This window comes from Primulina huaijiensis, chromosome 16 (assembly GCF_012295235.1).
Source record: "Primulina huaijiensis isolate GDHJ02 chromosome 16, ASM1229523v2, whole genome shotgun sequence".
In the NCBI taxonomy this organism is placed as follows: domain Eukaryota; kingdom Viridiplantae; phylum Streptophyta; class Magnoliopsida; order Lamiales; family Gesneriaceae; genus Primulina; species Primulina huaijiensis.
In genome coordinates, this window is record NC_133321.1 from 18404721 (window position 1) to 18419528 (window position 14808).

At 35.4% G+C, this 14808-nt stretch overlaps 4 protein-coding genes across 7 annotated transcripts; 1 reads left to right on the forward strand and 3 right to left on the reverse strand.

The window, feature by feature from the left end:
• Positions 1–1571: 1571 nt before the first annotated feature.
• LOC140961803 (uncharacterized protein At4g29660) lies at positions 1572–3086 on the reverse strand. 3 transcript variants are annotated; one of them, XM_073420505.1, is made up of 3 exons: positions 3001–3086; positions 2582–2792; positions 1572–1817 (listed from the first exon to the last, which is right to left on the reverse strand). In XM_073420505.1, the coding sequence occupies exons 1-3, from the start codon at positions 3066–3068 to the stop codon at positions 1704–1706; spliced, it is 393 nt and encodes a 130-aa protein (XP_073276606.1). In that variant the 5' UTR covers positions 3069–3086; the 3' UTR covers positions 1572–1703. The 3 variants fall into 3 exon arrangements, with proteins under 3 accessions (XP_073276606.1, XP_073276608.1, XP_073276609.1); XM_073420507.1 differs by having other exon boundaries at positions 2582–2854; positions 3001–3047; XM_073420508.1 differs by having other exon boundaries at positions 2954–3027.
• A 593-nt stretch (positions 3087–3679) lies between these two features.
• On the forward strand, positions 3680–5764 carry LOC140960681 (uncharacterized). 2 transcript variants are annotated; one of them, XM_073418921.1, is made up of 2 exons: positions 3680–3805; positions 4936–5764. In XM_073418921.1, the coding sequence occupies exon 2, from the start codon at positions 5072–5074 to the stop codon at positions 5654–5656; it is 585 nt and encodes a 194-aa protein (XP_073275022.1). In that variant the 5' UTR covers positions 3680–3805; positions 4936–5071; the 3' UTR covers positions 5657–5764. The 2 variants fall into 2 exon arrangements, with proteins under 2 accessions (XP_073275022.1, XP_073275023.1); XM_073418922.1 differs by having other exon boundaries at positions 3689–3805; positions 4885–5764.
• Positions 5765–6350: 586 nt separating this feature from the next.
• Positions 6351–8632, reverse strand: LOC140961106 (uncharacterized). Its single transcript, XM_073419411.1, has 5 exons — positions 8538–8632; positions 8301–8430; positions 7923–8216; positions 7468–7827; positions 6351–6419 (listed from the first exon to the last, which is right to left on the reverse strand). The coding sequence occupies exons 1-5, from the start codon at positions 8612–8614 to the stop codon at positions 6351–6353; spliced, it is 930 nt and encodes a 309-aa protein (XP_073275512.1). The 5' UTR covers positions 8615–8632.
• A 115-nt stretch (positions 8633–8747) lies between these two features.
• Positions 8748–12419, reverse strand: LOC140961107 (uncharacterized). Its single transcript, XM_073419412.1, has 3 exons — positions 9718–12419; positions 9553–9652; positions 8748–9461 (listed from the first exon to the last, which is right to left on the reverse strand). Exons 1-3 carry the CDS (start codon positions 12399–12401, stop codon positions 8748–8750), a joined length of 3498 nt encoding a protein of 1165 aa, XP_073275513.1. The 5' UTR covers positions 12402–12419.
• Between the last annotated feature and the right edge of the window lie 2389 nt (positions 12420–14808).

The window sequence follows — 14808 nt, forward strand, 5'->3', positions numbered from 1 at the left end:
ATTATCTAATACACATTTTTAAAAATTTGATTGACTGAATTAAATATTACACGGGATAATTATAATAACAACTTAATCATTTAAACTAATTAGCTTATTTACGTATTAATAATTTTTAAAATAAATTAATCACTTTTATAACATTTATCAATTCATTATCAGCATCTACATTTTATTATTTACGGCCGAGAAACAAAATAATTTTATTTAATATAAAATATGTAGTTACATTTTGTTGATAAAAAAATATAATATTTTTTATATCCTGATTTTTTGTTTGCAAGATGGGTGAAAATACGGATAATGTGTTGTATTTGCGGGATAGACACATTTCAAATAATATCAACGCTGAAAACATGTATGCACTCATACTTCCACGTCGGTCAGACAAATGTCCTTGGAGATTGCATAATGCTAGGATTCACGTCCGCCTATTTTAATCTAACTAAAATATTATTACAGTCATTCAAACAAACAAAAAAAAAAACAAAATTTAAAACTATACAATGTCTATTTCATATTGCAAACAAAATAATGATTCATAATTAATTATTTCTCAAAAAATATTAATTTATCTCGTACAACTAACAACTTTCTAAATAAAATTTTTTATTGTTCTCATAATAATAACAACACTAAATACAAAAATAATTTCAATATTATCAACAAAAATAATAACGTTATTTTTTAAGAGTCGTTCAAATGAAATAGATGACAAAATCAACGAACAATATTATCACCTAACAATGTTAAACAGTCTGATCAAAAAATAACATTATAAAACAAAATTAATTCAATAATAATAAAAATAAATTAATACATGTCAAATACTTCAAATTACTGATGCTCGATAAACTAACGTAGTGTAGTTGGAAAACACAACCGAAAACAAGAATATGTGACAACCTTTAAGAATTTTGGGCAAATGAATATGAGGAAATTTGCGGAAAAAAAAAGACAAAATGGGCGAGAATCTGTGACTCTCTGTCACGGATTCAGAATCCGTGACAGAGAGTCACGGATTCATTTGAATCCGTTACCTTTTTTTTATTAAAAAAAAAGTTAGAATCCGGAAGAATCTTTCCCGGATTGCTATATTTTGATAACAATTCTACTTTTGCAAATATTTTAATAAATAGTTTTTTTAATTTATATTATTTTTAAAAAAAGCCCAAAATATAAGATTAAATGAATAAAATAGTCAAGTTCTGAAATATTAAAATCGCAATATATTACCATAAATTTAAATTAAATGAATAAATTTTCAAGTTCTACATTAAAGTATTAAAATTCATTTTTTAAAAGAAAAACGAGTATGAAAATTACAATAATTAATAGTTTCATACAAATCTATATAAAAAAATAAGATCATTATCAATTAATATATCATATTTATATTAATGATTTTTTTAAAAAAAAAATTAATTATATATCACTCAAAAAATAGATGAAATCACGTGTTTAAAAAAAGATTGCTTGATTAAGATCAAGCGGGTTAGAAACATAAACGAGATTAAGTTGCCGCTTAAGCGAGCTTCTTAGAACACCTGTCAACACACGCTCTTTCAGAACAAAGAAAGAAATTGTATACCATGTAATGCATAAATTCTATAATACGCAACTAATCAGAAAATTTGGTGAATTTTACAAGACAAGAAGGAAAATCATCAGTCAAATGAAAGCAACCATTAGAGTGCCTCAATCTACTCCTCGGTGTATCGAGGAACCTCCCCTCTATATACCCTCCAAGGTCCGCCATAAAACATCGGCTTCATTATGGGAACTTCTGCGCCAGGGTGTTTTTCCCAAAACTTCTCCTGAAAAAGATGAAAGGCGCTTTGTTACTTGGGTATTTCAAACAAGTTACAAGGGGCTCATATAATCATTTCAAATTAAGACGGACGTAGGATTTGTTGATAAACGGAACAGGACTTTATTATCAGAGAAACACAGCTAGAACAACTCAAGATGATCTGTCTTATAAATGGGATTATTTGATGCCAAGCTAGGATACTCCTTGCTAGGCAGACTAAAGAAACTACATCTCCTCGGTGCTGGATTGAATATGATTTTGTTTTTTTAAAAACAAAACTAAATAAGTAAGTGATTTTAAGTACAAGGGCCTATAAGAATGAAGATCAGTCATTTAACGGATAGAAAGCACCGAGCGAACTGCTCTTCACACTGGAGCACTATTGCGAGTTTCCTTCAAATTTCCAAGCTTTCCATTGAGTTTCCTGACCGACCAAAAGTAATGGAGTACCACACTGGCAAAAAGTTAGAAACAGAAATATGAAACTCAGAAAGGTCATCTGCAACTCAGTATTCGTGTGTGGCACGAAAATAACTCGAAGAAAATCCCGCACTTGAAAAACGTCCAATGGCACCAGATAAAGGACCCTCGTACTGAATTTGACACTAACTCACTCATCAATAAGAATCATTCATAAACAATACCAATACATATATGCATGGTTTTCCCAAAGTATAATTCACTGCTACGTAACAATCTTGCCGAGCGATCAAATAAACAACAATTCAGTTCCTATATATCTCTGAGTTTTCAAAACAAGTTGATTACCTTGTAGAGCTGCTCCGTGATTGCAGCGCCAATGACCCCAGTATAGAAAGCACAAATATAAATGCAGACCAACGGAGTGAATGATTTGGGTCGCCTGTACGGCTCCATCATGTCCCAAAGAATCGTCCTTTGCCCCTTTGCTTCCAAATAATCGACATATTTCCTCCACAAATAACTCGTCATCTTGCGATTATCAATCGTCCCACAAGACCTGATTACACAAAACAATGAATTCTACACTTCCAATTCCAACATAGAGGGGGAGGAAATCGCCTTGGGCATTTCGACAAACAGGTTACTCGCTGGAAAATAACCAACCACGGTCACAAAAAAAAGCACATACACACCTTTCCATGGAAACCTATAATATACTTGCGAAGTGACAAAAATGGAGACCAGACAATTGTACGGAGACTTACTGGTGGTCGACGGATGAGGAAGACTGAATCAGCAGTAGACGGAATGCTTTAGCAATTAGCAGTGACATAAAAATAATCTTTATACTAAAAAGGATCGTGTCCACGTATTGTATTATGTTAGTCGAAATACTCTTTGTTTAAAAAATTTAAAATTTTAAAAAATATTTATATAATAAGTTTTCATCTTTTAATATTTATTTTTTGTATTTTTTATTTTTCTAAAAAATTATTTATTTGATTTAGTAAATCTATTTTTAATTTTTTACATTGAGATTTTTAAATTTAAATCATATTTAAGCGAGGATTTGTAATTATATGTTTAAATAAAAATATTTTTTTTGAATTTTTATTTATTTTTTTTAAAAAAATAAAAATCGGGACGAGTTGAGTTAGTCAGGGTCAGGTTCGGATTGATCTGTTTTTAATATTACAACGAGTCATCTCGACCCGACCCGAACTTACTCGAATTGACACTCTTAATATTGTATGTTTACTAAAAGTTAGCAACTGAATATATTTTTGGGAATTTTTATTGATATTTCAAATTTTTATTTTTATATTTCGCTTTTATGTTTTTAAATATTATGGAAATAAATTTTTGAAGTGTAAATAACACTTTTTTAAATTTTTATAAAGCTAATAATTGATTAAATTATTATTTAAATATTTTCTTTTTTCTTTTTTTTATAAACCCCTGATTTCTGCTTCAAATTCCTTGGCCACTGACTTCTCCTCCTCACCCGCCGCCACCCACCCGTGGAGTTGCTACAACCTCCTTAATCTTTTTCCCGGCAATCATTTTGAGGTAATTTTTCAGGATTTTTATCTTTTACCTACTAATTGGAAACGAAAGCAATATACAAGCGGCTGATCCTCCATTGCGTTGTAATCGATTTTTACTTTATTTTGAGTTCTAATGCTGATGAATTTTTCTGGGATTGTTTATTTTGGGTTTTGTTTTTTGCTGATTTTACTAATTTTTGTTTGGGAACTTGACTACTTGAGTTGGATTTTATTCATCATATCTATATTTTGAATCAGTGCGGTGTTAAAAGCTAGAGAAATCATGTGATTGATGTTGGCTAGTGTCTCACGGGATGATGAACCCTAATGTATATCCATAAACGCAATGTAAGTTTCAGCAGCTTAACCAGTAGCATTTTTGACCAACGATGACTCTACATCCCAAAAACTCAATGGGAAGGAGAATTCCCTTGAGGGTTTCTTTTGTTCCTTTTGTGTGATTCTCAATCCTCAGCCTCTTTTCCCTGTTATTTGCTTTTTCTGTTCTGAACTTTATGGTTTCATTTTTGGAGTTTGTTATTCAGAATAGTTAATACCAGAAGCTGGCTGAGCAATTAATATCCTTACACAGTTTCTTTCTACGTCTTCTTAGGATTTCATAACAAGTGTAAAACTGGATCTTGATTGATAATATTTCTTATCTAGAAGTTTTATCCTTGGTAAACAATTTTACGTTTTTATCTGTGTGCAATTGAATGATGACGATGTTAAGTCAGGTTTTTTTGAATTTTGGATCATTATATGAAGTTTGTAGGATCCAATCCTTGGAAATTGTTGAAACGGTTCTGGCTAGGAGATGGTTATTTAGAACCCTTGTTTCATATTTGCTCTTTTAGTGTTACTGGTGAATTTTAAACTTGTGTACAATAATTGATTAAGTTGGCACGGAACTAATTTTGTAGTTTACGTTTGATAAAGTACTTGCTCCAAAATTTCTGAAAACGTTTGGACCTTTTGTGTGTAAGAATGATGTATTGAGTATAGTGATCTTTAAAGTATTCATGTCGTGATGCTATATTCTTTATTTTCTTGTCTACCTGCAAATCACTAGCTTCAACTCTAATTACTATTGTCCTATAGTTTCAGAGAAGCAATGGGGTTCTGTTTTCCTTTTTTTTGCTCTCTTTGAAGGCTATGTCGGTGTACCGAAGTCAATACTGGGTTGTGATGACATACAGAGGTGTATGTAATCATCTGTAGAACTTGATTTGTCTTGCCGCATCAACTCTTCGGTGATCTCTGGACCACTTTTTCCACCAACCTAATAATGAAACTAGCTACTCTTTATAGATTTACTTGTTTCAATCCCTCTTTTCGAGGAAAATCCAGGATAGTGCAGTATCGTTCTTTCCAACACGATTTTGTCCCAAGAGATCCCAATACCAAGCCGAAAAGGTACAAGTACCCTGAGTTCTATGATCCATACGGACCAAGACCCCCTCCTTCCGACAAGATTGTCCAGCTTGCTGAAAGAATTATTTCCCTACCTCCGGAAGAACGCATGCAAATTGGTCCTGCTCTCAGAGACAAGTTAACGCTTCCTAAGCTGCAACCTATATCTGTAGAGGGAATGGATTTGAGTACTCAAGGTGGGGCAAGATCCGGCTCGTCCAAGACTGAGGAGAAAAAACCTGAGAAAACAACATTTGATGTTAAGCTGGAGAAATTTGATGCAGGGTCTAAACTCAAAGTTATCAAAGAGATCCGTTCCTTCACAGATCTGGGATTGAAGGAAGCCAAAGATTTGGTCGAGAAAGCCCCTGTTGTACTGAAACAACATATCACAAAAGATGAGGCAAATAGCATCATAGAGAAAATTAAAGCTGTTGGAGGAGTTGCAGTGATGGAATAACTGTCCTTGTTACACATTCTCCTTGTATTTTCTTCTGAAAATAATTTGTTCGACACTTGATGTATTACATGACTCTGATTTGAATGTCATGGATCCCTAAAAAATATATTCAAACTTTGTTCATTATGTTAACGTAGTTTTTCTGTTTAAATGTTACCAATTATAGCACAAATTCATCTGTTATCTGATCGCAGTCGAGGTTTCTTTCTTTCCTTTTTTTTTTGGGGGGGCTCTGGAGTTCTATTTCATGCTTAGGATGTGTATCAACGGAACCAAAGTAAACTGAATCGAATATTGCAAAATAAAATAAACTCTTATCTTTTCCTAGCAAACTAAATCGATCGAATTTTTCATCAAAAAAATCAAGCAAATCAAACCAGATTCAAAATTTTGTTATTTTGGCGACGATCAATTTATCATAATTTAATTAATTTTCGAATACGTGAAGTTTTGGTTTTTTTACATTCTATTCCCTTTATATTTGATGTATTTGAAACTTACATCGGTGGATACAAAAATCTCATTTCATGGTGGACTGAGGTACTGGTTCAAATAATTTAAGGTTGCGTTCAGAACGAATTATTTCTGTTTTGGTTCAAAATTAGAATGAATTATTTGAAATCTCTTACGTTAATTAAGTACTTTTTTTTTTTTTTTTTTTTTGCTTCAACTTAAAATACATCCCTCAACCTACTCATTTCAAATCTATGGATTTCAAGAATCTTCTCCCATATGTCTGTCTATCTATCACTCCAATCATAACCTAAAATATTGAACAAAAAGTTTATTGTTTCAATCCAACAGATTGTCTACTTTTCTGGCAGGCTCACTTCATATTACTTTGAACACATTTCATTATCATTGAAATATAAAAATTTCATAGCTAGATCTTTCTTTCATATATTTTACAATTCAAGAATGATTAATCAATGGAATAAAGCACACCTCATAAATCTACAATTAATTGGCACATCTCTTAAATATGAGCCGGTGAAACATTAACAAATTGAGATTCTTGAAACACGAAATCTTACTGGGAATCAAACCAAATTCAGCTACATTATATTAATTGAATGATCATATCAATAAAGATCTGTTCCATCTAATATGGAGTAAACAATTCCCTAAAATTTCGTTATTCAAACTCAAAATCTCCAACTTTTGGTATAAATTTGGTGATCATATATTCTTACAATCTCTTTGGCCACCTTTGATTTGGCTTGTTAATTCACTTCATTAAATGTTTATAATGATGGATTCATGTAATGGTTCCATTGTTTTTCAATTCTAGGCAGCAAGTAATTAACGAAGGACGGTTCGTCGACTCGAAGATATGAATAGCTTGAGGTGTGAGCAGTCAGGATAATGGTCCAAATCGCCAAAGGGTTGAGTAGCTAGTCGAGAGTAAGTACTCGAAAACTTGCACATCAGTAGATCGAATCAAGCGATACACTACAAAAAAAAAAAACGGTTAGCGACGGTTTTAACCGTCGCTAAAACCGTCGCTTAAAGGGTTAGGCGACGATTGTAGCGACGGTTTAGTGATCCGTAACCGGAGGTCGCGTCGCCTTGTCTCAGCGACGGTTTCTCAATAACCGTTACAATGTAGCGACGGTTTTGTCGAACAATACCGTCGCTATGTTAGCAACGGTTTGTTAAACAGTCGCTAATGTAACGACGGTTTAGTTAAACCGTCGCGTATATTAGCGACGGTGTTTATCACAATACCGTCGCTATACTAAGCGACGGTTTTTAAAAACCGTCGCTTAATATAGCGACGGTTGTATATTACACTGTCGCTTAATTCGGACCTGCTCTTCTAGTGACACCATGCGATCTCTCAGCATGGCGTTCTCCGCCTCTGTTGCCTGCATCCTCTCGTAAAGTTCATCGTTACGGCGTAACGATGAATCTAGAGTCTGTCGCATGTCTGCCATCTGCTGGGACTGAGACGACTGACTGACACCCGATGACCCACCACGTCTACCCGGAGCCATCTCATCTGGATATAAGGTGCTGGCCATCGACCCACACCCGTACATCCTCCCCTTCTTCTTCCCCCCAACCACACTCTTGAACATGCTGTTCACCGACCGCGGGCTGGGAACAGCATGCTCTGATCCATCATCTACAGGGGTCATCGACTCAGCCATGTAGCGCTCCATCTCCTCCTGTGATGTTGATAAAAAATGAATCATATCGATTATTCTTAATGTAAACGNGTATGTTAAAGTACAACTGAAAAGTAATAAACTGGAAGAAATACCAAATCTTGTCCGTGAGCGCTGTACGTCTTCGCACCTGCAATATGTTTCGTCGTCTCTGTAACTTGACCTGCAGGCTCGCTGTTCCTGTTGGCCTTGTTCTTCGCGGCTCTGTCCTGCCAATCCTGTTGCTGCAAGGTAGCAGTCCAAGCAGCCCATCTCTCAGGCGTGACCGTCTGTGGATGATGGCCACTAGTCCTCCAGCCGTGAATGGTCCGGCGGTATAGGGTAGCAGTGGTACGGAACCACAAGTCTCGTACCTGAGCATCAATGTCAGCAGCCCATGTATACCTCGTCTGCAATATTTTTTTTTAAGTTAATCGTTTAATAAAAATTGAAACATTTTATAGTAAATAGTAATTGTTTTAATAAATACTTACACAGAACTGTTCCCAGTACCACTGCCGCTGCTTAGGTGTCACATACCTCCACGACCAGCCGGGATCACATGTCTGCAATGAGAACTGAGCCGATATGTATCTCGAGACACGACTATTATGTGGGACAAATCTATAACCAGGAAAAAATGTCGTCGTAATCTTTTTTGTAAAAGAATTAAATAATTAGAACAAAATATTTTCAAACAATTACTTTAAGTTTAAAAAAAAGTTACTTACATCCCATCCCTGATGCTGAGCTCAATCCTGTTATCAGGCGGTGGAGGAGGCGGGGAATCATCGCGATGTCCAGACATAGTGTGTAAACTGCAAACCCAAAACTTTCGTTAATATAAAGACTTTAGATAATAAATAAAAGTTTTGAACATGCAATACACAATATTAAACATTTAGTACACAGAAATTTATAATAATCGTTGTGAAACAAACCTAGTCACTCTGATGACATTGTCGTTCGTCATCGTCGGTTGGAACAGATTCATCTCTTTCACTATCAGTGGAGTATACATCCATTTCAATGTCATACACAACATCGACATCGACAAGATTTTGCGATGCTAACAGAAATTGAGTTTCAATAGCATGTGTTTCACTGTCATTGTTCTGAAAAGCATTTGTGATATCATCGGGTGAGGTAACAGGTGCGGTGACATCAGAGACATAAGCTCTTTGACGCAAACTGCTCACATACATCCATTCTGAAACAGCTCTTCTTGTCGTAGGATATCTCAAATAGACCACTTGTGACGCTTGTGTCGCAAAGACAAATGGCTCCCATGAACCTAATCTTCTGTTACAATTAACATTTACAATCTTGTACTTACTGTGTACGCGCGTGCCTGAACGAGGATTGATATCAAACCAAGAAAATTTGAAAAGTATTGCTTGCTTCAGTGGGAGACCAGAATACTCAACTTCAATTACTTCTTGTACTTGTCCGTAATACTCTGTACACTCTCCACGTTTGTACTGACCGCTAACTTGAATGCCTGAGTTGTTTGTTGCTTTATAAGTTGTATCATTGACCGTGTGGAAGTTGAAACCATTGACATTATATCCTCGATACGTATTGACTTTTTGAAATGGACCTGCTGCAACCTGTTTTATCATTGGAGACATAGATTCTGCGCTCTGCAATTCAGCCTACATTGATAAATATATTACAATAAAAATTAAACTTTCACTTATCGAGTTATTGTCCACAAACTTAAATAGTTAGAAAATATTTACTTACGTAATTCTTGAACCACCCAAATAAATTGGTATGCAACAAGGAGTCAATATTAGCGTCATTCAAGTGTGGATTCTCTCTGTGCAAGTAGTCTTCGTACATTCTGTTCATGAAACTTGTATTTAGTTTGAGCGAAAATTTTATTAACATTTTAATTTAAATAATTACCTGACAAATGGCGTGATTTCCTCGCAATTCAGTAAAATATATGTGGCAAGTTCTTGATATTCATCAGCAGTTAGCCATCTAGACCTTCCCGCTCCAATCTTTCGTCCTCGACTGCGAAAAATAGACAACATCTCTGTGCTTCCAGTGTCTTCGTAAGTTGCTTGATGTTGTCTACGTTTTCGTCCCCTAGCTGTCGATGTCTCATTGAAGTAGTACTGACAGAATATTGACGCCTCCTTAACCAAGTAGGCATTGCATATCGAACCCTCAACCCGTGCCTTATTACGAACTGTGTTCTTCAGCTTTCTAAGAAATCTTTCGAACGGATACATCCACCTAAATTGAACAGGACCTGCGATGCGAGCTTCGAAAGGTAGATGCACACATAAATGTTCCATGGAGTCGAAAAAGCTAGGGGGGAAAATCTTTTCTAACTTGCACAAAATGAGGACAATATCATCATTTAAACGCATCATATCACTTTGTTTGATGTTTCTGGATGTTAAGTCCGCGAAGAAAAGGCTTAGCTCTGTCAATACTTCCCAAACATGACGTGGTAACAACTCTCTGAATGCAACAGGAATCAAACGTTGCATGAACACATGGCAGTCATGACTTTTCATCCCAAACATTCGCAATTTCTGCATGTCCACACAACGTGCCATTTTGGAGACATAACCATCACAAAATTTAACATCCTTAAGCCAACCGAATAAAACTTGTCGGCCTCTCCTGTCAAGAGTGTACGCTGCTTTAGGATATTGACCTGTCTCTCCGTCGGGATGTAACTCTGGTCTTATATTCATTTGGACGAGATCTGCCCTTGTTTTTGCGTTATCTTTTGTGCGTCCTTGTATGTTACAAACAGTGTTGAAGACATTGTCGAAAACATTTTTCTCAACATGCATCACATCCAAGTTGTGTCGAATCAAGTTTGTACTCCAGTAAGGAAGTTCCCAAAGTATACTTCTTCTTCTCCATCCACATTGCACATAACTAGCAATTTCTTTGTTTATCGTTTCAGAGTCAACCTCATACGAAGGTCTGAATCCGTATTCTTCCAACTCGTTCAGTAACTCATCACCTTGTTTGACAATTGGCGCTGGGTCCAGAACACGTCTTCCACGAATAAACATAACTCTATTTCGACGCAATGGGTGATCTTCAGGCAAGAATTTTCGGTGGTTGTCAAACCAACTTGTTTTGCCACTGCATGGTAGGGTAAAAGCGTTTGAATCAGACATGCAATGAGGACAAGCCTGCTTCCCTGCAGTGCTCCACCCGGATAACATTGCGTAGGCTGGAAAATCACTTATGGTCCAGAGCAAAGCAACTCTTAGATTAAAGTTTTGTTTCGAATGCATGTCGTATGTCTGCACACCAGAACACCACAGTGATTGGAGTTCTGCAATTAACGGCTGAAGAAATACGTCGAGTTTGTCTTTCGGGTTATGTGGCCCAGGTACAATCACCGTCAAGAACATGTATTCTTCTTTCATGCACATCCAAGGGGGTAAGTTGTATGGCGTGACAATAACAGGCCATGATGAATATTGCTGACCACTTTGACCAAAAGGTTGAAATCCATCGGTTGACATTCCTAACCTCACATTTCGAATCTCAGATGCAAATGATGGATGCATCGCGTCGAAATGACGCCACGCTGGAGAATCTGAAGGATGTGTCATTGTTTCACCATCGAAATGATGTTCCTTGTGCCAACGCATATGTGAGGCTGTAGCTGTTGACGCATATAATCGTTGCAAACGTTGAGTGATTGGAAAGTAATACATCTTTTTGTACGGAGTTTGTGTTTTACGATTAGTAGATCGACGTCTGCTACGCCTGTACCGAGGATGTTGACAAATCTTACACTCTGTCAATGAGTCGTCTTCCCCCCAATATATCATGCAGTTATTTTGACATACATCTATTTTCTCGACTGGAAGTCCAAGATCTTTAATAAGTTTCTTTGTCGCATAAAAACTCTCAGGCACTGAGTTATCGGAAGGACATAGCTCAGACATTAATTGACACATATCATTATAGTTTCGCTCAGACATGTTATGCTCTTGTTTCATCTTCAATAATCGAGCTAACACAGACAACAAAGAATGACCGTGTGGATTTCCATCCCAAATTTCTTTCTCAGCAGATTTAATCATTTCGTACAGAGATTTTACAGGACTGTTTGGACTTTGAGGATCATCATTGCCAGAGTCTGTATGGGGATTTTCTTCGGCAAATTCATTCGTTTCATTTTGATTTGTGTCATCGAAGTATGTGTTTCCATGTTCAGTATTACAAAAGTATTGATCAGATTGAATCGGGTCAATGAATTCTTGTTGAGTTGATCTGTTTACGAAACAAGTAGATGAAGAAGGAGCTTCCATATTGAAGTTTGGAAACATAGGAGGGACGTACTGATCACCATGAAACTGCCAACAATAATAGTTCGGTACGAAACCATATCTACCTAAATGAAACTTTACAGTCTCGGCTTCCTCAAAACATTTGTTTCGACACTTCTTACGGTTGCATGGACATCGTAATTTCCCATCCAATAAACACTCAGGATGACTTAGTGCAAATGACACAAATGTCTCAACACCAACACAAAATTCACTACTCAAGAACCCATTTTCCAACCTACGATACATCCAACTTCTATCTGTGTTATCCATTGAAGCCTACAAGTTTTTAAATATGAAAAAAATCATGCATTATTTACAAAATAAATAATCTATTACGCTAAATTTCATAAATCAAATACTACGTTAAAATTCATAAATAAACTACTACGTGAAAATTAAAATTTCATATCTTGTAAAGAAAACGCTTTAAAAACCTGATGTGCGCGAAGATTTGCAGATCCACGTAACGTTGGAAGATCACACACCGACGAGCGAATCTACGAAATTATATAGTCTCGCTAATACCAGAGAAGAAAGGCGAAAATCGATGAAGAAAATGTTCGCAAACCTCGGTATATAAAGAATCATAGCGACGATTTTTTTCATAAACCGTCGCCATTAGCGACAGTTTTAATTTAAACCGTCGCTCATTGCGACGAGTTTTGATACACCGTCGCCGATCTAGATCGGCGACGGTTTATGCAAGCCATCGCTAGTAGCGACGGGTTTTTATACCCGTCGCTAATAGCGACGGTGAACAAGACCCGTCGCCGTATATTGCGACGGGTAAAAAACTCGTCGCCTAATATGGCGACGGGCTTAAATATAAACGTCGCCAAAGGCGACGGGTTTTGGCGACGGGTTGGTTCAAGCTGTCGCAATATTAGCAACGGTTTGACATAACCCGTCGCTGAAATAGCGACGGGAATGATAAACTGTCGCTACAATAGCGACGGGTTCTGATAAACCGTCGCTTATTTTTGTAAGCGACAGTTGTATTAAAAACCGTCGCTACTGTAGCGACGGTATTTCTAAACCCGTCGCTATAATTGCGACGGTTTTTCCTACAACCGTCGTAATCTCACCGTTTTTTTGTAGTGATAAAAATAACATTTAAATAAATCGAAGAAACTATTTAACATGACAATATTTAGATTCTTGGATCACCTAATTAACAAGGTGCAAAATATTACTAAAAGATGCTTATTTAGATTTAGTTTTTGTAAGTCGTCGGAACTATATATTTTTAATTAGTCTCTCGATCTGCAAGACAAAAACATTAAATCTTGTACATGACAAAAGAATCTCTAACAAAAATATCCTAAGTAGATTATGTTGCTAGGATAAACACATACAGAATATTACATATATTCGCTTTACCGTGAATATTCGGACATCATTAGCTGTTAACAAGTCGAAGTTGTTTGATGTTCTTTAATTATTTTAACTTTATGATTCGAATTGCAATTACCATAACCACAATTTCCTAATCCAACTTACATGCAAGGAAAATATCAAGTTTAAATATTTTATACATATAGAAATATTCATCTTAATTTATACTCGCCCTATAATAGTAGGACTAAATTACAAACAATAATTATACGCTCCCTGTAAAATATAAGAAAAAAACTTGTGTAAGACGGTCTCACGTGTCGTATTTTGTGAGACGGGTCTCTTATTTGGGTCATCCATGAAAAATTATTACTTTTTATGCTAAGAACATTACTTTATTGTGAATATCGGTAGGGTTGACCCGTCTCACAGATAAAGATTCGTGAGACCGTCTCACAAGAGACCTACTCAAAATATAAATGATAGTGTGTTAATCGAACTTGATTAATTGGTTAGTAGTTTAAGGGGAAAGTGGAGGTAAATACATATTATTATTGTGCAGTGTTCGAGAGTTTTATTTTGAAAAACTAAAATAAAATAAGAAATCAATGAAAGATATGAAATGTGTTAAAGAATTTGTATATTATATGGTGTGCTACCATTCAAGAAAATAGTGGAGATAGGAGTTCAAATTTTTTGTTTTAGATATGATATTGTATAAGTTCTTGTCAACAATAATAATATGTTTTACGATAGCAAAAATTACAATTTTGGTTATTTATATTTGTCCGTTCGTGAATTTGATTCTCAATATATCAAATTTCAGTCTTAGTTCAATATATTTTCTTCTTTTGAAATTTTAGCATTTTTCCCGTGTTTGCTCTGATTTGGCGCTGACATGTCCAATGCATGTCTGCGTTCTGATAGAAAAATGACTAAAATTATCTAAAAATAAACAGCATCACATAACAGAAAATTGATTCAAAAATATTATATATCAAAATTGCAACCAAAAAAAAAAAAAACATAAAGAAGCAATTTTTTCTTCCCAATATATAGAGTTATCTCTGTCTAAAAGTGTGTACAAATGCAAACTCTTGAATTTTATTTGAATTTTGAATGTAAATGTTGAAATTTATAATCTCTACATAAATTTTATTTCGAATTCATGTATATTCTAGATGATTCAATAATTATGTTATACATAATGCACACATTTCACCACCATTGAATCATTTTTATATATAATATATATATATAGTTTAGATATTCTGCACACCTACCGTGCACATCTACCGTGCACACTTATGTGAGCACCAATGAGGTGTCACTCATCTATTAT